The 27,231-nt window shown below is 40.5% G+C and overlaps 1 protein-coding gene across 1 annotated transcript in view; it reads left to right on the forward strand.

Moving 5' to 3' along the window:
• The first annotated feature begins 243 nt into the window (after nucleotides 1-243).
• The window catches only part of NUP160 (nucleoporin 160), a 44,313-nt gene continuing 17,325 nt past the window's right edge, over nucleotides 244-27,231 (forward strand). Inside the window, exons 1-21 of the mRNA XM_088017587.1 lie at nucleotides 244-344; nucleotides 615-726; nucleotides 5,965-6,175; nucleotides 6,901-7,123; nucleotides 8,422-8,500; nucleotides 9,200-9,314; nucleotides 9,950-10,108; nucleotides 15,107-15,184; nucleotides 15,447-15,544; nucleotides 16,755-16,839; nucleotides 18,260-18,328; nucleotides 20,285-20,368; nucleotides 20,659-20,829; nucleotides 21,611-21,710; nucleotides 21,988-22,153; nucleotides 22,615-22,742; nucleotides 22,835-22,995; nucleotides 24,346-24,479; nucleotides 25,179-25,249; nucleotides 25,970-26,129; nucleotides 27,159-27,228. Coding sequence (XP_087873713.1) covers nucleotides 245-344; nucleotides 615-726; nucleotides 5,965-6,175; nucleotides 6,901-7,123; nucleotides 8,422-8,500; nucleotides 9,200-9,314; nucleotides 9,950-10,108; nucleotides 15,107-15,184; nucleotides 15,447-15,544; nucleotides 16,755-16,839; nucleotides 18,260-18,328; nucleotides 20,285-20,368; nucleotides 20,659-20,829; nucleotides 21,611-21,710; nucleotides 21,988-22,153; nucleotides 22,615-22,742; nucleotides 22,835-22,995; nucleotides 24,346-24,479; nucleotides 25,179-25,249; nucleotides 25,970-26,129; nucleotides 27,159-27,228 — 2,574 coding nt within the window. The 5' untranslated portion in view covers nucleotide 244. The remainder of the gene's footprint in view (nucleotides 345-614; nucleotides 727-5,964; nucleotides 6,176-6,900; nucleotides 7,124-8,421; nucleotides 8,501-9,199; nucleotides 9,315-9,949; nucleotides 10,109-15,106; nucleotides 15,185-15,446; nucleotides 15,545-16,754; nucleotides 16,840-18,259; nucleotides 18,329-20,284; nucleotides 20,369-20,658; nucleotides 20,830-21,610; nucleotides 21,711-21,987; nucleotides 22,154-22,614; nucleotides 22,743-22,834; nucleotides 22,996-24,345; nucleotides 24,480-25,178; nucleotides 25,250-25,969; nucleotides 26,130-27,158; nucleotides 27,229-27,231) is intronic.

The raw sequence follows: 27,231 nt of genomic DNA on the forward strand, positions 1-27,231 counted from the left end.
GCCAGGCGAAAGTTCGCGCAAGCAGAGTCGGCTACCCCTGCCCCTTTCTCTTCTGGCTTCCTCCCTGTCCACTCTCGTTCTCCAGCCAACTGACTGGAAGCCTCGCGACGAACGGTCCGTTGTACCCTCCCTTCTCCGCAGGATTCCTCACCCGTCTGCAACTCCGCCCGCCCAGCCCCCGGAAGTGACGATGGCCGCCCGGCCTAGCTCGCGTCCCGTCGGGCCTTGCGGCGGCGGCGGGAAGATGGCGGCGGCGGGAGCCCTGGAACGGAGCTTCGTGGAGCTTAGCGGTGCTGAGCGCGAGAGGCCGAGACACTTTCGGGAATTCACAGTTTGCGGCATTGGTACGAAAGCAGCCAAGGAGGACGCGATCCGATCCTTCCCCTCGGGCTCCTCCCATGGGTCCTTAAATCTCTGACCCCGGGTTCATACTCCTCTAAGTCCACATGCCTATATCCCCGGGATCAGAGCTTCCGTAGTGTCCTACTTCGTCCTCTTTTCTTCCCTTTCTCTTTGTATAGATTGTCAGTCGTCACCCTCTGCTTTCTCAGCGCCCTCAGTCTCTGTCATCCCGAGATAACCAGGTGTGCAGGCTGACCACTTTCCTTTTGCAGGGACTGCAAATGCCTTGGCTGGAGCGGTGAAATACAGTGAGAGCGCGGGAGGCTTCTACTATATGGAAAGTGGCAAGTTGTTCTCCGTCACCAGAAACAGGTTCATTCATTGGTAAGAGCTGTGTTCGCCGAACCCCCCTGGAAGATCGGATTGTTGGGCCTTTGAATTTTTTCGGCTATTGCCAGAGTGTCATTCTCCGACAGTCTCTTACTCTGCGGTAATGGACAGTCAGGAAAAGAGAAAGACTGTTTTCTCTTGATTTCTTAATCAGGAGAAAACTAAGGGGACACAGAGTTCTAGTAGAGGTGCCCTTCCAGGCAGCACCAAAAGCAGAGGAAATAAAGTTTATGGGATAAAGCCCCAAAGACCAGTTTTAAACTTGAACTCATTGTGTTTTTATAGTGTTTTACAGCTTCCTTCATTCTACAAATACATTTGAGCTTCTTCATGTCAGGCACTGTGCTAAGTTTACTAGAGATGACGTGGTGAACAAAAGGCAACCATCATTTCCATCATGGAAGATGTTGTAGCTGTTTGAGAATAGATGTGGACACACCTTTCATGGGGCAATTTTATGAAGGAAAAAGACACTAAAGTAAGGGACCACAACATAGGTGTATAAACATAAATTTTTCGTACGTGCCTCAGAAGAAAAATATAGGGGCTGTGAGAGGCTAATGAGAGGACCAAATGTTATTGGTGGGACAGGGAAGGCTTTCACGGATATCACATTTAACCTGAGATCTGTAGGTTGAAAAGTTGCTCAGGCGGGTGGTTGGGGAGAGAGCAGTCAGCACGTAGGATCACCATATGCAAAACGCATGAGGTAGAAAGACCTGGGCAGATTTGAGGAACTGACTGGAAGTCTGTGTGGCTTAAGTGCAGTGGGTGAAATGGAAAGTGATGTGAGAGATGCTGAGACCGGGAGGTAGAGGGGGTGGTAAACAGGACTCAGATCCTTCCTGACAACTTTGGATTTTTTTTCCCAAGTACACTGAGTAATCATTGAAGGGTCTTAAAGAGTTACTAACTCTTTACTAACATAATCAAAATTGCATAAAGAAAAAATCAGTTTACTTCATGGAAAATGAATTTGGATTAGATAGGTATAATAATAAAAAAAAAATCTTGCTCTTATGATGGACCAAGTAAGAGATGCTGGTGGCTCAATTGTGGGAGTAGCTTGGAAAGGAAAAATAGATGGATTTAAGATGCATTTAGAAGGTAGCTTTACGTTTTTCCGCCATCTTTCCATGCCTCCATAATGGTGCACATGAATGTCCTGGCAGATGCTCTCAGGAACATTAACAATGCTGAAAAGAAGCAAACACCAGGTTGTTAGGCTATGCTCCAAAGCCATCATCCAGTTTCTCACTGTGATGATGAAGCATGGTTACATTGGCGAATTTGAAATCATTGATGATCACAGAGCGGGGGAAATTATTGTGAACCTCACGGGCAGGTTAAACAAATGTGGAGTGATCAGCCCCAGATTTGATGTACAGCTCAAAGATCTAGAAAAATGGCAGAATAACCTGCTCCTGTCCCGCCAGTTTGGTTTCATTTTACTGACAACTCAGCTGGCATCATGGATCATGAAAAAGCAAGACAAAACACACAGGAGGGAAAATCCTGGGGTTCTTTTTCTAGGGATGTAATATGTGCAAATAAAATGCCAATGGGGGGTGGGGAAGGTAGCTTTACTAGGACTTGGTGATAGATTGAATGTGGAGTAAAAGATGGGAAGGGAAAGGGAGCAAAGACAGTTTCCTGGTTTCTGGTATGACTAACAAGATATTGGGTGGCGGGGTTGCCTTTTATATACAGAAGATGGATTTTGGAGAGATGTGAATAATTCTTTGAGATATATTAAATTTGAAGTACCCATGTAGCAGCCCTTCAGAAATGTCATGTAGGCATTGAAATTTATAGGTCCGAGGCTCTGAAAAGAGACCTATGTTAGACATACAAATCTCATTTAAGAAATACTTTTTAGCGCCTAATATGTTCTAGTCAGTGTTTAGAGACTGAGAATACAGCAGGGAACAAAACAAAGTCCCTGCCCTCATGGAGGCAGATAGGCAATAAACAACAGTAATCCCCCAAAATAAGTAAGTACAGTTTGTTCAGTGATAAGTGGAATAGGGAACAGGGAAGGAAGGTTAGAGGGAAGGGGGAATGCCTGCAGGAGTTGATCTTTTATTTGGGAAAGACCCAGTGATAAGTTGACATTTGAGCAGAGGAAGTAGATATCTGGGGAATAAGATTTTCAGGTAGAACCTTCCAAGAAAAAGGAACCAAAATGCAAAGAACCTTGAGACAGGAGCTTGTTTGTTATGTTCAGAGAATGGCAAGGAGCCAGGAGTCTGCAGCTGAGTGATCAAAGGATAGATTAATAAAGTAGCTGAGGGTCAAATCAGGGTTTTGTTGGTAATTTTAAGGCTTTGACTGTTACTCTGAATTAGATGGCGAGAAGCCAGTGAAGGGTTTTAAGTGGAGGAATGACACGTCTAAATTGTGATTGTAGAGGATCGCTATGGCTGCTGTGTTGAGAACTGAGTGTAGCAGGGAAAGGGTAGAAGCGGGGAGACCAATTAGGAGGTCAGTGCCACAGTCTAGACAAGAGATAATGGCAGCTTAGACCAGGGTGGCATTGGTAGAGGCAGTGAGAAATATTCTGATTGTGGCTATGCTTTACAGATGAGTTTGTTATGGGGCGCCTGGGTGGCTCAGTCAGTTAAGTGTCTGCCTTCGGCTCAGGTCAAGATCCCAGGGTCCCGGGATCAAGCCCCAAGTCGGGCTCCCTGATCAGCAGAGAGCCTGCTTCTCCCTCTGCCCCTCACCTGGCTCGTGTACTCTCTCTCTCTCACTCTCTCTCTCAAATAAATAAAATCTTTAAAAAAAAAAATGAGATCAGATATAGAGTGTACAGAAAAAGTCAAGGGTGACCTCCAGATTTTTGGCTTGAGCAACTGGAAGTTACAAAGACGCCGTTAATTGAGTTGGGAAAGAGTGCAGGTAAAGCAGGTGTTTTTCAGGTTTGCTAGTCTAAGCATTCTGTTTTGGACAGGTTTCATTTGAAATCCCTAGTAGATATCCAAGTGGAAGTGTTGAAACAATAACCAGTTCAGTGGAAAGTTTGGGCTGAAGATACAGATTTGGGAATTGCTGGCATTAGATGGCATTTAAAGCTGTTACACTGAATGAGATCACCTAGAGATCACCTGCATTATTGGCATTTGGGGCCAGAAAAGTCTTTGTTGTAGGGGACTGCCCTGTACATTGTAGGGTATTGAGCAGCATCCCTGGTCTCGACACACTTCAGACCAATAGCAGCCCCCTCCCAGTTGTGACAAGCAAAAATATCTCCAGATAACTGTTAAATGACCTTAGGGAGTGGGGTCGAACGGCCCCCTGTTGAAAACTTGTATAGATGAGAGAAAAGAGGTCTGAGGACTAAACACTGGGGCACTCCAATATTTAGGAAGATACGGAGACTGGGAAGGAATATCTAGGGAAGTAAAGAGTTGAAAGAAAAGAGCATGGTATCCCAGAAGCTAACGGAAATATTTCCAGGAGAAGAAGAATGAAAAACTGTTAAATACTGCAGTCAGAGAAGTGAAAATAGACCTTTGAAGGGTGGAGATCATTGGTGACCTTGTCAGAAACTGAGCTCTGGAGAGAAGAGGACAGGGGTTGTGAGAACAGAACGGCTCTCTTACGGAGCATTACTGTGAGAAGCAGAGGAATCAAATGGCAGCGGGAGGACAATGCAAAGGTGTGGAGGAAATATACCAGTGTATGTATATGCGGTCAAGGGCAATCACTAGAGGAGGGGAATTGAAGAAAAAGATATTTGGAAAAGTAGATATGGCAGAGGAAGTGTGGGAGAGAGTGAGCAGGAGCCAGGCTTCAAGGAATGAAACAGGGCTGTAGGGAACTGCAGTGGGCAAGGGTCACAGGTGATACCTGGTTGCACACACTTGAGAGCTGAGTGGTTTGGGCAGGGAGGGAGGAACAATGACCCAGAGTGGCAGTGGGGAGTAAGCAAGACATCTGTGCCCTACCTTGAGGCCCCCCCCCAAAGGGAGTATGGTAGGAAAGCTTACCACCATTAGGGCTCCAGGGGTGTCCTCAGGTGAGATCCAGGACCAGCTTTAACCACAAGGCAGGAAGGTGAAGCAGTTGTTCAGAGATCAGGTTGAGGATCCAGAAACTTGTGCTGATGACATACCATGAGTTAGCAGAAAGGAGCCCTAGGAAATCATCAGAATTCACATGGTGCATATAGTTTTGGGAGTGGATAAGATGGGCTTTGAGAGAATGTGTACAGTGAGCAGATAAGATGACCCAGGAACAGGGTTTGAGAAATAAAAAGTAGGCATCAGGTCAAAGAGGGGAGGGAGCACCTAGAGCTGGGGGAATGAAACCAGCAGAGAGTGGTCTCAGAGAAGTCAAGAAAGAGACTTTTCCGGACAACATGGTCAAGTGTGTAGAATGCTGCAAAGCGGTCAAGTAAGAACAGGACTGAGGAATCCATTGGGATTGGTGTGACGACCTTGGTGAGAAGAGGGCAAGCTGAAGAGTATGATGGAGGTGAGGAAATAGACAAGATGTGGCGGAGGGGAAAGGAGAGATTAGGGTAGCCGGGTCGGGACAGGAACAGGGTGATGGAAGGGGAGAGGCCGGGGAAGAGCATATGTGAATGGAGAGAGAAGGCTTTGGAGGAAGGAGAGAGCGATGCAGGCGGGATATACTTGAGAAAGAGATTGCCCTTGAATTGCTGGAAGGAGACGTGCTCTTTGGGGGCAGATGCAGGCAGTATGGTAAACAAGGTGATGAGAAGTTGAGGCTTTCCCAGCATGGTGTTTTCTATGATCCAAGGCTACCATATGGCAGAGGTGCGCCTGAAGAAGTCTGCCCTGCATCCTACCTAGCAGGAACAAGTCACAGAAGGGGGCAGAGGCACATTTATTAAGGTCACTATAGTATGATGCTATGGTACTAAGAGTGGAGGCCACATTCCACTGCAAGTAATGGGGGATGTGGTGTGAATTGTCTTTGTAGTGGGGCTTAATTGCGTTGAGTATCATTGTTCTAAATAAATGGGTCATCAAGTTTGGAAATGCCTCCATTGAACAGAGAATATAATAAGATTTGAATTTTATATTGTGCTGTGTTTTGTAAATGAACATACTGTGATGGTTTGGATTGTAAAATTGATCTGAATTTGTTTGCCCAAAACCTTCAACTTGGGAAAGTTCACTTGGAAACTATTCCCATATATTTCAAAGCAACAATTAGAAAGAAAAGCCTAAACTTTGTAAACAAATGTCTCTTTTTTAATAGGAAGACCTCTGGAGATACATTGGAGCTGGTGGAAGAGTCACTGGACGTAAATCTGTTGAATAATACAGTCCGCCTCAAATTCCAGAATTGCAGCCTCTTACCTGGAGGGGTTCATATCTCTGAGACTCAGAATCATGTGATAATCTTGATATTAACCAATCAAACAGTGCACAGATTACTCTTACCACACCCTTCCCGGATGTATAGGAGTGTAAGTTGGTTAAGGGTAATATCCTTTATTTCTCAGATTACTCTGGCTGTCAGAAATTTAATGCTGGAGCAGTGTCCTTTGGAAATTGAAGGAAAATTGGATTTGTAACCTCTCACCAAGCATACTTTGATAGTTACTATTTAAAATGATCAGGCACATTTTAAGTTTAAGAAATAATTTTTATTGGGCGCCTGGGTGGCTCAGTTGGTTAAGCAACTGCCTTCGGCTCAGGTCATGATCCTGGAGTCCCAGGATCGAGTCCCACATCGGGCTCCCTGCTTGGCGGGGAGTCTGCTTCTCCCTCTGACCCTCTTCCCTCTTGTGCTCTCTGGCTCTCATTCTCTCTCTCTCAAATAAATAAATAAAATCTTTAAAAAAAAATAATTTTTATTGAAATTAGCTTTCTTTTTATTTTTAGGCTCTCTTACTTTAAAGACTTTTTTAGGGGCACCTGGGTGTTGTCTCAGTCGGTTAAACATCTGACTTTGGCTCAGGTCATGATCTCGGGGTCCTGGGATCGAGCCCTGCCTCAGGCTCCTTGCTCAGCGGGGAGTCTGCTTCTCCCTCTCCCTCTGCCCCTCACCCTGCTCATGCTCGAGCTCACGAGCTCTCTCTCTCTCAGATAAATAAAATCTTAAAAAAAAGCTTTTGTAGCAATTGAAAGGAACTGAGCAAAATTCAGCTTGTTTTGATTTAACAGGTTTTTCTTTTTCATTACTCCACAGGAGTTGGTAATTGAAAGTCAGATGCAGTCCATATTTACTGACATTGGAAAAGTTGATTTCAGGGATCCTTGCAACTCTCAGTTAATTCCAGCTGTACCTGGACTCTCCCCTAATTCTACCACCTCAGCAGCCTGGCTTAGCAATGATGGGGAGGCTCTGTTTGCTCTACCATCTGCTTCTGGGGGAATCTTTGTTCTTAAACTACCTCCTTATGACATACCTGGTAAGAAGGGGAACTGAACTTGAATTTAATTTTAAACAAGGAATGTTGGCATTAAAACCTTAGAAGTCCATACCCATCATCCATGGCAGGAACTGCTTCTCTACTCCCCCTGAAATGATCATTTAGTGTTGCTTGCCTAAGGAGTCTGTAATGCTTTTACTGTTTTTTTTTTTTCTGAGAAAGTAAGATTTTATACAGTGGATGAGGAATTGTAAACCTTTTTGGAGCGTGGGAAGACAGATGACTATAAGATAGCCTATCCTAAGTCCTGTAGTAGAGAGGACTTACTTATCTACCTTCAGGTTGAGGTTCTGTAGTTAAAATAAATTAACTGACGTGAGGAAGTTCAGCTGCTGATAACCTCCAAGTCACTACTGTCTCTTGCCTGGATTATTGCATTAGCTTCCTAAATATCCCTCAGACCTCTCCTTACCTCTCTACAGAGACTTCTGGGACAGACTGATAGATTTAAAACCTTAGTAGAATCATGTCACTCCATTGCTCAAAGCCCTTTAGTGAGGGTTTGTTCTTCATCTCATGCTGAATAAACCCAAAGTCCTTACATTATCTTACAGTGACCCCCCCTGCTGACTCTATAACCTCAGCTTTTTTTTCCCCTCGCCTTCTGTGCACCAGTTTCATGCCTTCTTGCAGTTCTTTGAACATACCGGGCACACTCCTACGTCAGGGATTCTGCTTGAGATAGTCTTTCTCCAGCTACTAACTTGGCTTATTCCCTCAAGTCCTCTGGATCTTTACTCCGTGATCCCTCAGTGTGAGGCCTTCTCTGACCACCCTTTTCAAAATTGCACATACACACGCACCCCCCACCACAGCATTCACTGTACCCTTCCTGCTTTCACCTATTACTATTCCGCTTGATTTAGCTTCTCTCCTCCTCCCTGTGGGAATATAAGTTCCAAGAGCACAGGTATTGTTTTGTTTTATTTACTGCTAAATCTTCAGTACCTAGAACTATGTCTGGCACCTGAAAGGAAACCAATGATTCTTTGGGAAAGAATGATTGTTCTGAGCAGCAATAGGGTTACTATTTGTAAATGGCAAAAGTTTTCCCTAGGAATATGTTAGTGCTATTTTTCTTGATCCAATAATGATTCAAAGTATTTTAAGTGGGATGTATGTGGATGGGCTGCATCCTAAAATTTCTTCATATAGAAATGTAGAAGCCTGTCACCTGTTCTAAGCACCTTATTCATGGTTGCATCCTTCTTGTTGAGTTTCTCTGAGTCTAACCAAGAGGTGCCTTGGATATCATTGGTTTGTTTTGAATCTCACAGGAATGGTGTCAGTTGTGGAACTGAAACAGAGTTCAGTAATGCAACGACTGCTTATAGGCTGGATGCCAACAGCCATCAGGTAAGCGGTGTCTGGTGGGAAAATCAGAGGGCCCAAGATTTTAATTTTTGCACTGGTCAGCACCTGTTAGTCTTACTCCAAGGGAGATAAGCATTAAACTGAAGAGGAGAAGAGTCTGTAAAACCTCACATTCTATCTGAGGAGAGCCACACCTTGGACACCTTGATAACAGAATGATTTTCCGTATTCTCACAACATTCCATTCAGTGCTCTGCCCTGACTTAACAAATTCAATTTTATGTAATATTAGAAGTAGAAAGTTTTTGATGATTAGAAGTCTATTCGTGGGCACCTGGGTGGCTCAGTCATTAAGTGTCTACCTTTGGCTCAGGTCATGATCCCAGGGTCCTCGGGTGGAGCCCCACAGCGGACTCCCTGCTCTGCGGGAAGCCTGCTTCTCCCTCTCCCACGCCCCCTGCTTGTGTTCCCTCTCTCACTGTGTCTCTCTCTGTCAAATAAATAAAATCTTAAAAAAAAAACAAACCTCTATTCCTGTGTTATGTAGAGTCTTCTAAAATGTATCATAGTGGTTGATTGTAAATCAAATAAAAAATAGTTATCTTATACCAGTATGTAAACTCTTAGCTCCTTCTACTGATTAAGAGTGTACATTTATAACTTTGTTTTATCTTTTTAATTACAAATTCTAATCAGATATTTATAACACTAAAACCCTAAAATTGGGTCTTATGTTTTTAGAGGTGATCAGGGACTTTCTGATCGTCCCTTCGCTCTTGCTGTTCATTGTGTCGAGCATGATGCCTTCATCTTTGCTCTGTGCCAGGATCATAAACTACGAATGTGGTCTTATAAGGTAAATGCTACATTTATAGTTACTATAAGCTAAAATAGGATTGTGAATTGTAAGAAAATTGAAATCAGTCTTGTTGTTTCTCTCAAAGATTATTAAGATCACTTAGTTTGGAAAGTATAAGCCATTTCTAGACTCAGTTCCATTTAGCTTCATTTTTCACACATTTCTCTTCCTTTTATATATATATTTTTTAAATTATGAATCCTACAGAATTAAAATAGTGCAGAGAATACGCTTCACTTAAGAGGAACAAATGTTTTTTTAAAAAGGAACAAATGTGTTTTTGAAATGCAAGTTGATAAAATAGTTCTGTTTTTTGTTTTTTTTAAAGCGTGATGTGAAAGTTTATTAAGTGAAGGCGAGAGCAGAAAGGAAAGAAAGCTGTCTAGAGTGAGAGGGGTCCTAAATGGGTTGCCCTATAAAGTAGTTTTTAAGATTCATAAAACAGTTGATGGTTTTATTTATCAGACTGAAGAGATATTTTCATCTCAGCCTTTAAAAAACCCTGTAGTGTCCCTCAGCAGATAAGAGAAAGAGTGGTAGAGGTAATGGATGTGCCTCCTTTCGAAAGGGAAGGAGTTTGTTTTTCTAGCTTGGATATTCTTTGACACTACTTGTCGCCTCATCTTGGGCAGGACCAGATGTGCCTGATGGCCGCCGACATGCTGGAGTATGTTCCCACATTTAAAGACCTTCGGCTCGCCGCTGGGACTGGACATAAATTACGACTTGCTTATTCACCTTCTATGGGACTCTACATAGGGGTGTACATGCACGTGCCCAAACAAGGACAGGTATGAAACACATAAGACCTCTGCCAAGCTATGCACTATGTACCAGTGTGGGGAGGGGGCTATAGATTCATTGAGTCTGTTTAAGCTCTTCACACCAGCATAGGTGTTTCAAGTGTTGTTTCTGTGGAGATGATGGATTTTGTGTTAATATGTGAATTTAAAGATCTTGAAGAAGTCAGGATGAAAGGGACTTGAGAGTTTAAAGGAATCTGAAAGGAAAAGTTAACCAAAGGTAAACAAGAAAGAGCCAATTTGGACGTCTGGGTGGAAAAATGGAATCATGAAAGGGACGTAGGTGTTACTAAGTGGTTGGAGGGAAGTTAATTTTTAGCAATAATTTTGCTCATCTTCCAAACACTAGTTGTTGTATGTAGATGAGGTATTTAGGGTGTAATACAATGGTGTAATAATAGAGTAAACAACCATTTGTTGGATACTCTGTGTTTGGCATGATGCCAGGCCCATTATGTACATTAATAGCAAATGCTTGGACTGTGCTTACTTTGGGTTCACATACTTTACACATATTATCCGTTTAATCCTGATAACATTCCAGTGAGGGTAGGGTTTTTCCTCACTATGCTGGAGGTGCCCATCTGGGTGCCTCTCTCACTTCTGTTGGGCTCTGATGCCCAACTACAGGTTGCCCCTCCATCTGGATGCATTCTTTACTCTATTTGGGCTGATACTCTGCAACTCTTTCAGAGGACACCCCCACCCCTACTTGGGCTCCTATCACCAATACAGACTGCTAGTCTGTGTGGATACCCTCATCATCCTGCTTGAGTCCCCACCCTTCTACCTATGTGTGAAAGCCCTCATACCCTGCTCATGACCCACACCCAAAGCCAAAACTGGATACTCTTTTTACCACCTTGGCCTCTTTTTTTTTTTTTTTTTTAAGATTTATTTATTTGAGGGGCGCCTGGGTGGCTCAGTCATTAGGCATCTGCCTTCAGCTCGGGTCATGATCCCAGAATCCCGGGATCCAGCCTCACATCGGGCTCTCTGCTCAGCAGGAAGCCTGCTTCTCCCTCTCCCACTCCCCCTGCTTGTGTTCCCTCTCTCACTGTCTTTCTCGCTGTCAAATAAATAAATAAAATCTTTAAAAAAAAATTAAATTAAAAAAAAGACTTATTTGAGAGAGAGAAAGGGGGGAGTAGAGGGAGAGGGAGAGAAAGAATCCTAAGTAGACTCCCTGCTGAGTGCAGAGCCCAGCACAGGGCTCAGGCTCACAACCCTGAGATCATGACTTGAGCCAAAACCAGGAGTCGGACACTCAACCAGCTGAGCCACCCAGGCGCCCTTTTACTGCCTTGGCCTCTTGATTCATCCCATGACCCTGTCCTTGGTCTCGATTTCTTGGAGTAGCCCACAGAACTCAGGGAAACATTAACTTACAGTTGCCAGTTACCATATGTTAAAGGATACAGATGAACAACTAGATGAAGGAGTATAGAGGATGAGTCCAGAAGGGTCCTGAGTTCAGAGGCCTCTGTCCCTGTCGTGTTGGGGTGTGCCACCCTCCTGGTACATGGATGTGTTCAATCTGGAAGCTCTCCCTATACCATACTATAGGAATTTTTATGGAGGCTTCATGACGTAGACGTGATCCATTATTAACTTGATCTCTAGCCTCCCCCAGCCTCCCCAGAAAATGGGGTTGGGGCTGAAAGTTCCAAACTTCCAATCATGGCTTGGTCTTCCTAGTGACCAGCCCCCATCCGGAAGCTATCCAGGAGTTACTGCATTAGAACAAAAGGTGTTTCCAGAGCACCTGGCTGGCTCAGTTGGTAGAGCATGTGACTCTTGATCTCTGGGTGAGTTCAAGCCCCATGTTGGGTGTGGAGCCTACTTTAAAAAAAAAAAAACGGCATTTATCACCCAGGAAATTCCAAAGTATTTAGGAGCTCTATATAAGATGCTCCTATCATTTCCATCACTCAGGAAAATACAAACATTTTAGCTCAGTATCAGGAGCTGGGGCAGAGACCAATATATGTATTTCTTATTTGACAGATTCTGATAGAGATTATGTTGGTTCTGTAGATGATATTGGACAGTATTTCCATCTTAGCAATATTAAGTCTTTTGGTCCATAAACATGGGATGTTTTTCCATTTATTGAGATCTTCTTTAATTTTTTTTTTTTACAATGTTTTATAATTGTCAGGGTATAAGTTTTGCAGTTCTTTTGATCAGTTTATTCCTAGGTATTTTATTCCTTTTAATGCTAGTATAAATGAAATTATTGAAATGAAATTATTATTTTCTCAATTTAATTTTCAGATTTCACAATGCAAGTTTATAGAAATACGGTTGATTTTTATATATTGATCTTGTATCTTGCAACCTTGCCGAATTTTTCTATTCTTCTTTTTTCTGTTCTAATAATGTTACATTGGAGTCCTTAGACTGTCTTATATACAAGATAACCTCATCTGCAAATAGTTTTATTACTTCCTTTCCAATTGAATCAATTGAATGCCTTTTTTTTTTTTTCTTAATTGCCCTGGATAGATCCTCCAGTACAATATTGAATAGAAGTTGGGAGAGCTTACATCTTTGTCTTGTTGCTGATCTAAGGGAGAAAGCTTTCAGTGTTTGACCATCAAGTATGATGTTACCTGTGAATTTTTCATAAATGCCCTTTATCGTGTTGAGGAAGTTTGTTTCTGCTCCTAGTTTATTGTTTTTATCATGAAAGGGCATTCAGTTTGGTTCCATTGCCTTGATTCATGTTAAAACACCGGTAATTTTACCCTCTATTTAGGCTTTTTCATCATCAGTGCAAAAATAACACAGTGAAAAAGACAAATAATGTATTATTAAAAGACTTTCAGCCTCACAGGGGCGGGGGGCTGGCTGGTTCAGTTGGTAGAGCAGGCACGTGCAACCAGGGCGCCTGGGTGGCTCGGTTGGGTGACTGCCTTCGGCTCAGGTAATGATCCTGGAGTCCCACATCGGGCTCCCTGCTCATCGGGGAGTCTGCTTCTCCCTCTGACCCTCTTCCCTCTCGTGCTCTCTATCTCTCATTCTCTCTCTCTCAAATAAATAAATAAAATCTTTAAAAGAAATAAAATAATAAAAAAAGACCTACTAAATTGATAAATATCCCACTAAGGGGTTGAGATCTGCAACTTGTAAAATATAGCTCTAGGCTAGGATGAATATGAATACTACATATATTTTCCATATTTCATACACTGCTATTTTTTTCCCAAGAGGGACTCTCACTGTATATTTTTCTTTTAGTACTTCCTTGTGGACAGTTGCTTATGTTATAAAGACAGAATCATTGTCACTCATCAATTTATAGTGAATTTTCTTTATCCAAAAAAATTACTTAAAAATATCCATTAGGGGCTCCTGATGATTCAATCATTAGGCGCCTGCCTTCGGCTCAGGTCATGATCCCAGGGTCCTGGGATCGAGCCCCGCATCAGGCTCCCTGCTCGCGGGAAGCCTGCTTCTCCCCCTCCCACTCCTCCTGTTTGTGTTCCCTCTCTCGCTGTGTCTCTCTTTGTCAAATAAATAAAAAATAAATAAAATATCCGTTAAATAAAATTTTTGAGTTTGAAAATATTTGTTTTGGTAGTAGAGTTAAATGCTACACTTGAATTACAGAGTTTAGTTTTTAGTAAAGTTAACTAGTGTTGATATGTATTGATATATGTTTTAAATTATCTCTGGTACGGGGCTCCTGGGTGGCTCAGCCGGTTTAGCAGACGACTCTTAGTTTCAGCTCAGGTCATGATCTCATGGGTCGTGAGATCAAGCCCCACATCAGGCTCCATACTCAGTGGGAAGTGTGCTTGAAGATTCTCTCCCTGGGCCCCTCCCTGCACTCTGGAGCGTACTCTCGCTCTCTCGCGTGCTCTCTCTCAAATTAATTATCTCTGGTACTTTCATAAAAATATAAACTTAAAAACAGGCTTCTGACCATAATGAGATACTACCTCACACCCATGGGATGGCTACTATCCAAAAAAAACTCAGAAAATAGCAGGGTTGACAAGGATATGGAGAAATTGAAACCCTTGTGCATTGCTGGTGGAAATGTAAAATGTTGCAGCCACTGTAGAAAACATTGTGGCAGTTCCTCAAAACAAAATTGATCATAGCATTACCATGTGTTTCAGCAAATTCCACTTCTGGGTATATACCCCAAAGAATTCAAAGCAAGGTCTCAAAGACGTATTTATACACCCATATTCATAGCATTGTTTACAATAGCCAAAAGGTAGAAACAGCCCAAGTGTTCCTTGACAGATGAATGAATAAACAAAAATGGTATATACATAAAATGGAATATTATTCAACCTTTTTAAAAAGGAAGGAAATTCTGACACATGCTACATCATGGATAGACCTTGAGGATGTTAAGCTAAGTGAAGTAATCCAGTTACAAAAAAAGAAAATACTGTTAAGATTCCAATTATATGGGGCGCCTGGGTGGCTCAGTCATTAAGCGTCTGCCTTCAGCTCAGGTCATGATCCCAGAGTCCTGGGATCGAGCCCCGCATCAGGCTCCCTGCTCGGCAGGAAGCCTGCTTCTCCCTCTCCCACTCTCCCTGCTTGTGTTCCTGCTCTCGCTGTCTCTTTCTCTCTCTGTCAAATAAATAAATAAAATCTTTAAAAAATTCCAGTTATATTTAAAAAAGATTCCACTTATATAAAAAGTGCCTAGAGTAGTCAAGTTCATAGAGACCGAAAGTAGAATGGTGGGTGCCAGGGACTGGAGGGAGAAGGGAGTGTGGAGTTGTTTAATGAGTATAGTTTCAGTTTTACAAGATGAGAAAATATCTGGAAATAGGTTGCATGATAACATGAATGTATTTAACACTACTCGACTGTATCTTAAAAATGGTTAAGATGATAAATGTTATGTGTATTTTACCACATTTTTTAAAAAATTGGTTTCTGGATGCTCATAACTCTTAGAAAGTAGCATGTTGATTATTTCAAGTAATAAAATATCAACTTATGTTTCAACAGTTCTGCATTTTCCAGCTGGTGAGCACTGAGAATAACCGCTATAGTCTAGATCACATTTCCTCCCTATTCACTTCTCAGGTAGGTTGGATCATCCTTGCTTATCTAAACACAAGTACAGGAAAGAAGTATTGACTGACTCAACTATGTTGTAAAGGGATGGAAATCTTAAAATGGAATATTTAATGATACGTGCAAACAAAATTTCATTTGGGTTTTACCAAGTTCTTGTGGTACCATCTTTTGTTTTTATGCTTTTACCTCCTATTGATACAAATTTAAGTCACTATAAGCTATTACCCTTTCTTATTTTAACCTCTTTTTCCCTCATATTTCCCCCTAGGAGACACTGATTGACTTTGCCATAACCTCTACAGATATCTGGGCCATGTGGCATGATGCTGAAAACCAAACCGTTGTGAAATACATCAACTATGAACAGTATGGATCACTTACCTCTGTCATCCTGCCTCACCCCAAGGAGTTTCATATTTAGAAAACAGAGCTTTTTATGTAGAACCAAAGTCAGGTGTTCGCATTGAAAGGATTCAGCCCTGGATTTGCCTGTTGTTAACTATTTTCCGAAATTCCTCCTTTTGCATTTTGTGTTATTTCTTACCTTTTGGTTTTAGAACAAACTGAAGAATTACTTAGGAATGAGATAAAGAAAATACCGTATTTCTTGGGAGAAATGGCACATACCCAAAATAATTCTAATTTGGGAGTTTTCTTTGCTTCTGAGCAGACTATTTCTGACAGCCACAACTTCCAAAAGATATACTACAGCCCTTTGGGTTCTCAATTTCCTCATCATAAGAAGAGACATTGATTGCACAAGTATAGTGCTTTTCAAACTTTTTTAAAACAGGAAACCCCTTTTTTTGAAAGATCATGAACTCCAGTATGTAAAACTAGTATGAGTATAAAATTGTAACACAATTTAACGTGTTGATAATCTCTAATATTAGGTATATTTGGTCTCTAATATTTTTAATGTACATGATAAAAGATGTTTTTTAGTAGTTACAAAATACATTAAAAAAATAATTTTGAATCAAACACTGTGTAACCCCTGAAATGACCTGGGTAGGATTCCCTGGCATACAGCTTAATGTCCTTGGAACTAAACTAATTGAACCTTAGCGATCCCTCATAACCCTGTATTCTAGAACAGAATTAAAGGAATAGTTGCCCCAGATGGTTGAGCCACACCTCACAAAATATGAAAATACCCCTATAGATAGCATTCCAGCAAAATAGTAAAAAGCAGAACTCTGGTATCAGATGAGAGTTTGAGTCCGGTTGTGAAACTGAGTAGATATGAGATACCCTAAGCCTCACTTTTCCCATCTGCATAATGGGGGTATTACATCCTTTAGAGTTACCATAAGGCTTACATGAGTAATACCCTTAACTGCACTTAGCATAGTGTCTAACATATAGTAAATGCACATTAATAGCTATTATTTATAGAATGTGGTTAGAGTTTTAATTTCAGGAAGATGCCTGTTAATCTGTTAAGAGCACTTCTCTAAAGCCAGACTGCTGAAATAAGTTTCATTTATTTATTTTTAAACTTTTACTAGATCAACAGCTAAGCTTTTAGTTATCATTTTTATGTAGACTGATGGTCTTTTTTGTTTCCCTGTAGTAATGCTGCAGGTCAATGGAATTCGGTTTTTATGCACTCTCTGCCAGAGGAAGAGATCATTCTCAGAGATGATCAAGACCCCAGAGTAAGCAACATTGAAGTCTTATGTAAGGGGATGATTTACTCTGATCATTAGTTTGAGAAGAATCAGTTGTATTAGTCTGAATTCTTTCAGCTGCAGGTGAAAGAAACCCACCTCAAACTGACTTAAGCTTAAAAGGAAAATGTTTTGATTTGTGCAGCTGAGAAGCTGAGAGTTACCTGGCTTCAACCATGGCTGGAACAGTGCTTTCAGGGCTTGATCTCTCCTTTTTCTCTATTCTGCTTTCCTCCTTGTTGGGTTTATTCTCAGGCAGGCTCCTTGAGCCTGTGCATTCTATGAACTTAGGAACCCCAGAGGAAAGAAAGAACCTCTGTCCCTGGTCCTGAAGTAGACTCTCATTTACCTGGCTTGAACCATGTGCTGATTTCTGATATAGTCACTCTGAGCAGAAAGAATAGGTAATATGGCTTGGCAGGAGAAACCTGTCCAACCTGCACCTTGCTCTTGTGGAGATGGTGAAGTCAGTTGAGTATGGGGAATATGGGTAGAGGAGGAATGGTTCCCCGGAGAAAGATAGGGACTTGTTAGTAAAAGAAGGGAAATTGATCCTGGGCAGGCATAAACACTATGTGTCCACTATACCAACCGTGTTGGTACATACATGTATAACCTAGAAATCAAATAAATTCTGGTAGTATATATACTACGAAGAAAATAACTTTAAAAGGTAATACAATAGCGAGCAAAACAGGCCAGTCTCCCTGTTTTTCAGAGATACCTTCAGGATAAGTAGAAGCAAAAGCTTTCAGATGATGCCTTCATGCTAAAATGAGGTTGAAGATTATGGGCCTGAGGTCATTCCCTAAAACCTCAGTAGGAGGAAGGAAATTTGAATGAAGGTCAGTCAGGTTTGCTACTTCCTGCAAATCTGATTTAAAAATTTGGGCAGAATAATTAGGCAACATAGGACTTCCCATTTTTTTTCTCTCTACTTCATTCCCCTGCTAGTGACAGCTTATTGCAAGTTTTTGTTTGTTTTTTACATGTAATGCCTATTCATGGTTCCTTTTCTTTTATATGTGAGCCACTTTGTGGATTGTGTAGAAACCAGTTTAGTTTAACTGTTCTCTTCCCAGTGTGTATCACCGATAAACTGGGTTCGCCTTTTCCATTTAAGGTTGGCATTTGACAAGCTGTGTTTTCCAGTGGAACGCTATGAGGTACTCCATGAGGAACACACTGATTTCATTATAGTGTACCTAGTTGACTCAGAGATACTGCAGTCTTCTCAATGTCAAAAGATAGAACTGCCCTAGTACTTGGTATTGCTCAAATATAGAAAGGCTATATTTATATAATGGAAACTCAAATGTTAGCGCTAATGTGATTAATTCTTCCTTCAAATTTTTCCAGATTTTATCTATTTAGAATGACACTAATTTTTGTTTTACTGTTCTAACAGGAGATGTATTTGCAGAATCTATTTACACCAGGACGATTCATAAATGCAGCTTTATGTAAAGCTTTACAGGTCAGCAAGAAAAGATTTAATGTTTATTTAAGACTATCTCTTACTTTGTCTCTATCACTGTATAATTAATAATTGCTATTTTTGTTGTTTTATATACACTAAACACCAAATGTATTTTTGTAGTTGTAGATACTTGTGCTTGTTAGTGTAATTTTTTAAATGTTTTTTCCATTAAGTAAGACTCCCAACAGGGAGGTAGAGCTGTGGGTACTTTCCCAATGACTACTGAAGTGTGCCAGTAGTAAAAAGAGAAATTTGTGCCTACACTATTGTAAAAAGATACCATACTGTACTGCATGTAATCTCAGTACTTGAAAGAAATTTAAAATGTTTTCTTGGTTAGTTTTGATGGTACTCTCTTTCACCCTTTTGTTAATACAACGAAGGTCTGACTTAGTTCAGATTCAAAAAAAACCTCTGAAAATCTAATCTTCAAAGTCACATGGCTTAAGAGATACTTAATGCTTTACAAAAGGATTCTTTACTTTAAAGTCACTTCAGCTTCCTTAAATTGCCATTAACTTCGTGAATTAAAAATGGAATAATCAGGGTTGCCTGGGTGGACCCATCTGCTAAGCATCTGCCTTCAGCTCGGGTCATGATCCCAGGGTCCTGGGATCAAGCCCTGCATCGGGCTCGCTGCTCAGCAGGAAGCCCGCTTCTCCCTCTCCCACTCCCCTGCTTGTGTTCCCTCTCTCGCTGTCTCTCTCTCTGTCAAATAAATAAATAAAATCTTAAAAAAAAAAAAAAATAATCACTCATAGAATTGAAAGGTCCCTCAGAATCTCCTCACCTGACCTTCCACACAAACACCTTCTGAGGCTTTTCCAACCACCATTCAGCTCCTGGTTGTCTCTGCCTTCAGTGATCAGTTTCCCACTGGCTCTTGTGTGAGTTATTGTTCCCAAGCTGTGTTATTTAAAAGCTCTTCCCAGTATTAGATCACATTTAGCCCCTATCCTTTTGGTGGGTTCTCTCTTTTGGGACTTCATGGAACATGCCTGTCTTCTGCAAAGCAACTAGTCAAATATTTTAGGAATCTTTCCCATCTTTCTCCAGATTAAATACACCCAGTTCCTTAACTTTGTCTCAGGTGATACCATTTCTAGACCCTTTTCTTTTACATACATTCTTAAATATCTGGCTATTGCATGTTTTCTGTTTTCTCTCTGCGAAAACGTGTGGGTGAAACGGTCACTCCCTTCTAAGGTGTTTTTTCTTTTCATCCCATCAGCCTTCTTCCTTGTTAACAATTAAGTGTATTTGTCTTATGATATCTCTTGCACACTGAAATAGTAAATAATCACTAAGGCATGAATGCTCTCCTTAGGGACACCTGGGTGGCTCAGTTGGTTGAGCGTCTGCCTTTGGCTCACGTCATGATCCCAGGGTGCTGGGATCGAGCCCCGTGTGGGGCTCCTTGCTCGGCGGGGAGCCTGCTTCTCCTCTCCCTCTGCCATTCCCCCTGCTTGTGCTCTCTCACTCTATCTCTCTGTCAAAAAATAAATAAAATGTTTTAAAAATAAATAAAATAAATGCTCTCCTTTAGGAGAGTCATTCCTAGTAGAGTGACCAGCCACAAGACTACTCTAGCTTGCTTTTGTGCCAGTCGGGTGTGTGTATTTAGCATCATTTTATATCTTCCTTCTGGCTGAGCAATAGCCTTTCAGGGTTTTTTTTTGCTTTTTGTAATCCAGTTGTACCCTGTTCTCATTCTGTCAGATTCATGGATTTCTGTAGTTCTGGTCTATATAAATGATTTCAAAAAAAAAATGATTTCAAACTGGCTATGATTTTACATACAGGAATTATTCACAGTATTAGACATAGATGGGTTGTTCAGGCATTTTCAGTTTCTATTGTAAGCTGTGTATTGGCTCAGCCTTCTAAATTGAAGTATTTCTCATTCAGTTTTGGGTAATATATAATACTCTAAAATGTCTCTCTTAATTTTAGATTTTCTGTAGAGGAACTGAGAGGAATTTAGATCTTTCATGGAGTGAACTGAAGAAAGAAGTCACTTTAGCTGTTGAAAGTGAGGTGAGGTTTGGGTAGAGAAAGAATGATAATTTCTTGGTACAGGGTAGGTTGGTACTGAGGAATTGTTCAAGTTGTTCACTGGATCTTGTTAGTAGGAAGTATAAATGTTTAAACCTTTTAATTTGAAAATTAGAGATATATATAGTCTATGGCATGTAATGCATAAGGGATATTCATTTGGCTATAACTTAGTAAAATGATATTAGACAGTTATGTTTTGGGGAAAAAAGATCCCAAATGGTATTAAGAGTTTCTCTCCCCCCCCCCCCCGCCGCCTTCTTCTTTGCCAGCTCCAAGGAAGTGTAACAGAATATGAATTTTCCCAGGAGGAGTTTCGAAATTTACAACAGGAATTCTGGTGCAAGTTCTATGCCTGTTGTCTTCAGTACCAAGAAGCCCTCTCTCATCCTCTTGCCCTGCATTTGAATCCACACACAAACATGGTGTGCCTACTGAAAAAAGTAAGGGAGCTAAAGCATGTAGAACTCCTTTAGATGGGTCTGCGGATCTTTCAGACTATCAGCCAGGTCAGATGTTATAGTTAGCTTTTAGGACTTTTTTTTCTTTTAGAATTATAGTTCATTTGTATTTAGATAGTCTTCTGCATTATTTATAATTTTCTTGCATTTTACGTTATTTACCTTATTATGTCTTGAAGTGATTTCAAACTTTAAAGAGTTAACAAGATAGCACAAAGGACTTTTTTTTTTTTGCACAAAGAACTGTTGTATACCCTTCACCCAGATTCGTTGTTTGTTAGCTTCCATTTGCTTTCCCTCTTTTTATACATATTTATTTTTCTTCTTAAGCCGCTTGACAGTTAGTCATAGACATTATGCCCCTGTATCCTTAAATATTTTACTATGTATCTTAAGAGCAGTGTATTCTTACATAACCACAGCACAATTTAAAGATCAGGTAATTCGTTATTGATATGATATTATACTGTTACATTCTGATTTTACCAGTTGTGCCCATAATTTTTCCCCTGATATAGGATCCAGTCTAAGATCTTGGATATATTTGGTTGTCATGTTTATTTAGCTTAATCTTGAGATTTTGTCAGCCTTTCTTTGTCTTCCATGACATTGACATTTTTTGAAAACTATACCTGTTGTTTTATAGAGTGTCTCTCAGCTTGGATATGTCTGGTGTTTCCTTGTGATAAGATTCAGGTCTCAATTTTTTTATACCTGTAAACATTCATTGAAAAAAGTGTAATTGGAAGATTTGTATTTCCAGGGGTACCTGTCTTTCCTTGTGCCTTCCTCCTTAGTGGATCATTTGTATCTCCTGCCTGATGAGAACCTTTTGGCAGAGGATGAGGCAGCTATATCTGATGGTAATAATAATTACTGTGTCCATATTTAAGCCCCTTCCTACATGAACTCTGTGCTTTGTTTCAATGGGATGCAAAAAAACTTTAATTGCCACTATGACCTTTCCTGGTCAGTTTACCACAATATAGATACTGTAAGGAAACCTGAAGAGGCCTAAGCATCTCCAAGACCTCAGATAGATCCTTGGCATTTAATTATTAATATTTTATTTTAGTATAATATTAATCAGTGTCTCTTCATTGGCTTGAGTCATGAATGTTAATTTTCTCTTACTCACAGATGTGGATGTTGCTCGGGATGTCATGTGTCTTATAAAATGTCTTCGCCTGATTGGGGAGTCAGTAACTATGGATATGTCAGCAGTGATGGAAATGAGCTGTTACAACCTACAGTCTCCAGAAAAGGCTGCAGAACAGATTCTGGAAGATTTGATCACTATTGATGTGTAAGGAGAATTTAGGGTAAAGTGCATTTCCTAATAGAAATTTAGCAAATTTTAGTGCCAGCATCAAGTTTTTAATGTACATTCAAGTCCATGCAAAGTAGTGGTTTGAAGTTAAAATGAGTTGCTATAATTCTCAATAGGTGTCTCTGCTTTTAAACAAAATCTAACACATGAATTCAGATCTGGAAGCAGACTCATAAATTATTCTCAGTTAACTACTAACCGAGCTATAAATTCTAAAACATAAAAGTATTTGCTCACATGCATTTTGTCTGTCATTTCTAAAAGAATGAGGAAAAATTTGCTATATGAAGTAAAAGTATCTTGTATGCCAGAGTGATTATCTCCACTCCTTTATTGTGTAGCTGGTCTTCCTGTTTCATAGAGCATTTAGCTTATAGGACTTATAGAGTCTGTGTTACGTATTCTCAGTAGTAATAGTTCCCTGATTGTCCTTCTAGAGAAAATGTGATGGAAGATATTTGCAGTAAGCTGCAGGAGATCAAGAACCCAATCCAGGCCATTGGGCTGCTTGTGCGGGAAATGGATTATGAGACAGAAATGGAAATGGAAAAGGGGTTCAATCCAGGTGAATGACAACAAACGTGTCTCTTTGATTTAGAGAAAACAGTTTAACTCCTTTTAACTTCTTTTCCTTTTTTTTTTTTCTCTTAATTATAGCTCAGCCTTTGAATATTCGAATGAATCTTTCCCAGCTGTATGGTGGTAACACAGCAGCATGCATTGTGTGCAGAGGTGTGTGTAAAATTGCCAGCACTCGCTTCCTCATCTGCCGAGACCTTGTGATATTGCAGCATCTGCTAATGAGGCTGGGAGATGCCGTAAGTACTGCTTGGGGGAGACCTATAAAATCTACTCACAGAGCAGAATGTCGGCTCTATGAGTGCAGACTTGTCTTTGTTCACTGCTCTATCACCTACGTATGACCTGTAGTGAGTGTCTAAAATCAAAGATTAAGAACATACATGATGGGGACGCCTGGGTGGCTCAGTTGGTTAAGCATCTGCCTTTGGCTCAGGTCATGATGCCAAGATCCTGCGATCTGGCCCCATGTCAGGCTCTCTATTTGGCAGGGAGCCTGTTTTTCCCTCTCCCTCTGCCTGCCTCTCCCCCTACTTGTGTGGTCATTCTCTGTCAAATAAATAAAATCTTTTAAATTAATTAATTAAAATCTTAGAAAAAAAGAACATAGATGACATGGGGCACCTGCTGACTCAGTCTGAAGAGCATGTGACTCTTGAGTTTGAGTCCCATGTTGGGTGTAGAGATTACTTAAAAATAAATAAGGGCACCTGGGTGGCTCAGTTGATTAAGTGTCAGACTCTTGATCTCAGCTCAGGTCTTGATCTCAGGGTTTGAGTTCAAGGTCTGTGTTGGGGTTCATGCTGGGTGAGGAGCCTACTTTTTAAAAAATAAATAAGCTTAGGGCGCCTGGGTGGCTCGTTAAGCTTCTGCCTTCGGCTCAGGTCATGATCCCGGGGTCCTGGGATCAAGCCCCGCATCGGGCTCCCTGCTCTGCGGGAAGCCTGCTTCTCCCTCTCCCACTCCCCCTGCTTGTGTTCCCTCTCTCACTGTGTCTCTCTGTCAAATAAATACATAAAATCTTTTAAAAAAAACAAGTAAATATATTCTACAAAACTATTTTTATAGTTAACCTAGCACAGTTTTATTCAACCAGTCCCATTTGTGGCCATCCAGGTTGTTGCCAGTTTTTTCCTCATACCTATAAATATCCATACACCTCTACTGTATCTTTGAGATAAATTCTCAGAACTCAGAATTGATTGGTCCCAGGCTATGCACATTTTTAAGGCTTTTGGTGGTATTGCCCAAATTTCCTCTAATGTTGATAACTATTTTTATCCAAGACTAGTAACATAAGGAAGGGCTTAGATTTCCCTGTTCCTGTTCTTGAATTCTGAGCCCACAGATTCAGTGAAAATTACACTTTTGTTTTCTCTTTCACCATCAGCATTTTTGTACTGTTACATCTTTGGGTAGATATTTTTGCTACCCTAAAATTTAATAGGTGTGTTGCCTTTATGTACATATGTTGCTTTTTTTGTATGCCCTTTGTAACTGTGTTTGTTATTTATTTTACCTCTACCTGAACCTTAAGAGTTATCACTAATCGCTGTGTATGGTCTCACCCACCCACTCATCATATATAGGTTATCTTGGGAGCTGGTCAGCTCGTTCAAGACCAGCAAGACCTACTACATCGAACAACTCCTCTACTCTTATCTTATTATCTCATTAAGTGGGGAAGTCAGTGCTTGGCAACTGATGTTCCAGTTGACACACTGTGAGTTTCAGTATTCTGGTTATTTTTAAAATGCGAGTTTGATTATTTTTTTCATTGTCTTAAAAATTGTAAATGTTATGCGGTTCCATGATTTGCCCATAAAATTCAGAGAGCATTTAGCTGCTTCAATTTCTAAAGGTTGAAGGCAGTTTATAAAAAGAATCAAAATACTAGATATACATTATTATATATGTGGTTTTTTGAAAAGAAAAAATGTTTATTCTGGAGTGGAAATGAAAAATATATATAATTTCTAAAATTTGTCTTTTCTTAGAAACTGTTGAGAGAGGTAGTTTTTCACTAACCATGCGTTTTTTTATGCTTTTTCTAAAATTGAAATAGAGTTGACATACAATGTTACCTGAGTTTCAGGTGTACCATTATTACATATGTGTGTGTGTTTAATGTAAAGATAAATCCTGTTGAAGGCCAAATAGTCAGATGAGGTCACAGGGCAAGTTAGACCACGCACAAAAACATACTAGTTATGAAAGGTAGGCTGAGCTGCTTTATAACCAAAAGAAAAAGAATCCTTTACTTAAAAGAATTACATTTTCAATAAGATAAACTGTCCTGTTTGGCAATGTCCTTTCAATAGAGCTTTTATATGTAACTTATTAAATTGACAGTGTTGTTTGGAGAAGAACTTGTAGTAATGTTTGTGTAGAAGAACTGCTGTCTTTTTCTCTGTTCTCCCAGGGAGTCCAATTTACAACACTTGTCAGTACTGGAACTGACAGACTCTGGTGCTGTAATGGCAAATAAGTTTGGTAAGGACTAGACTGTATGCATTTGATTTTAAATTTGGCTTTTATTGCATATTCATTAAATCTGATTGTAATGGCAAATGCCACCTCTACTGTGGAAAGATTGGGTAGGCTCTGCTTTCACTTTGGGAGGTTCATAAGTGAGCTGTGGCCTGAGACCTGTGACAGGGAGTCCATGAAACCCCGAGAAACCCAAATCAGGCATAGACTAAGGGTGTTGCATATATAAACATATATGTATGTGTGTATTCCTGCTTTTCTATTGTATATTGATACTCTGGTGATTAATTCAACAAAATTAGTTTTAAAATTTAAGTTCATGGTAGCTTTTGTAATCTTGTCTTAATACATGTTTAAAAGGCATTGTCTCTCATACTTGAGAACCATTCTGGAAATTTGTATTATTTTGGTATAAAACTTGGAATCTGGAGACCGTATTTACTGTAAACACTCCCTAAGGAAGACGCTTAGGTGTAGTGAGATCAGTGAAAAGAAAAGGACATGAGTACACTGTTGATTTAAGTGTTTTTTTTATTGCATTTGTATGGTACTTCACACTTTATAATAAGCTGCTTTTATTTATATTGCCAATGATGACACCCGTGGTGCATTTTATATTTTGAAATAATGTTCTTTATTATAGGCATAAAATGAATTAGACTATCTTAATTGAAAATTGGCACTATCACAAGTTGATGATTGTCATAACTTTTTCTTTTTAAGTATCTAGCCCTCAGACAATTGTGGAATTATTCTTCCAAGAAGTTGCAAGAAAACATATCATATCTCATCTCTTCTCTCAACCAAAGGCACCTCTGAGCCAAACTGGGTTGAATTGGCCTGAGATGATTACTGCAACTACCAATTATTTGTTGCAGCTTTTGTATCCTTTTATTTAAAAGCCAGTTAGGGGGCTCCTGGGTGGCTCAGTCAGTTGGCTAAGTGGACGACTCTTGACTTCACCTAAGGTCATGATCTCTGGGTCCTGGCATCAAGCCTTGCATTGGGCTCCGCGGTCAGCAGGGAATCTGCTTGAGGATTCTCTCATCCCTCTCCCTCTCTTCCTCCCCCGACTCATGGCGCATGCACTCTCTCTCTCTCTCTCAAATAAATAAATAAATCTTTAAAAAAATGAAAGCCAGTTAAAAGGTGTTTTCTGTCTAAACAGCCTAAGGCTCTTATTCTCCCTGGATAATGAAGATTCTCAATGAGATTGGGTGCTTATTCCCCCAACAGGAAATGATAATATTTACTCTCAGATATCCCAATTTGTATTTTATTTTGTTTTATTTTCCTCCGGACTTAGCCAGATTTTCTTGGTACACAAATACTTAATACCTAGATCTCTTAAAACACTGTATGTTCATCAGGTATTTATTGAATGGCTCTGTATGTCAGACACTATGGTAGATGCTGGGTGTCCACTGGCACCAAAGGTCTGTATAGTATACCAGAACTGGCAGTGATCGCCCAGGGATGAAATACATGGGTTAGCCCATAGATTGAATTCTGAGCTAGGTGACTAGGCTTCTAATATATAACGTTTAAACGATGGGGCGCCTGGGTGGCTCAGTCGTTAAGCGTCTGCCTTTGGCTCAGGTCGTGATCTCCGGGGTCCTGGGATCGAGCCCCGCATCGGGCTCCCTGCTCGGCGGGAAGCCTGCTTCTCCCTCTCCCACTCCCCCTGCTTGTGTTCCCTCTCTCGCTGTTTCTCTGTCAAATAAATAAATAAAATCTTTAAAAAAAGAATAACCTTTAAACCGTGTTTGTCTAATACAAGAACACGTGCTCTGCCACCCTCTCTTACCTTCTTTTTTAAAAATCAAGTCACTGCATGGAGTTTGATGCCCAATATGTATATATATTTTAAGTTTGCCAGAAAAGTAGAAAAATCTCCTTATCCAGTGACTAGATGGCCTAGCAATCCCGGATGTCTCTTTCTGGAATGTTTGATGGGGAATTGTCAGTATGTACAATTGCAGGTG

Source organism: Eumetopias jubatus, unplaced genomic scaffold (genome assembly GCF_037043125.1).
Source record: "Eumetopias jubatus isolate StellerSeaLion01/CBP00866 unplaced genomic scaffold, mEumJub1_p1.0 scaffold_13, whole genome shotgun sequence".
NCBI lineage: Eukaryota > Metazoa > Chordata > Mammalia > Carnivora > Otariidae > Eumetopias > Eumetopias jubatus.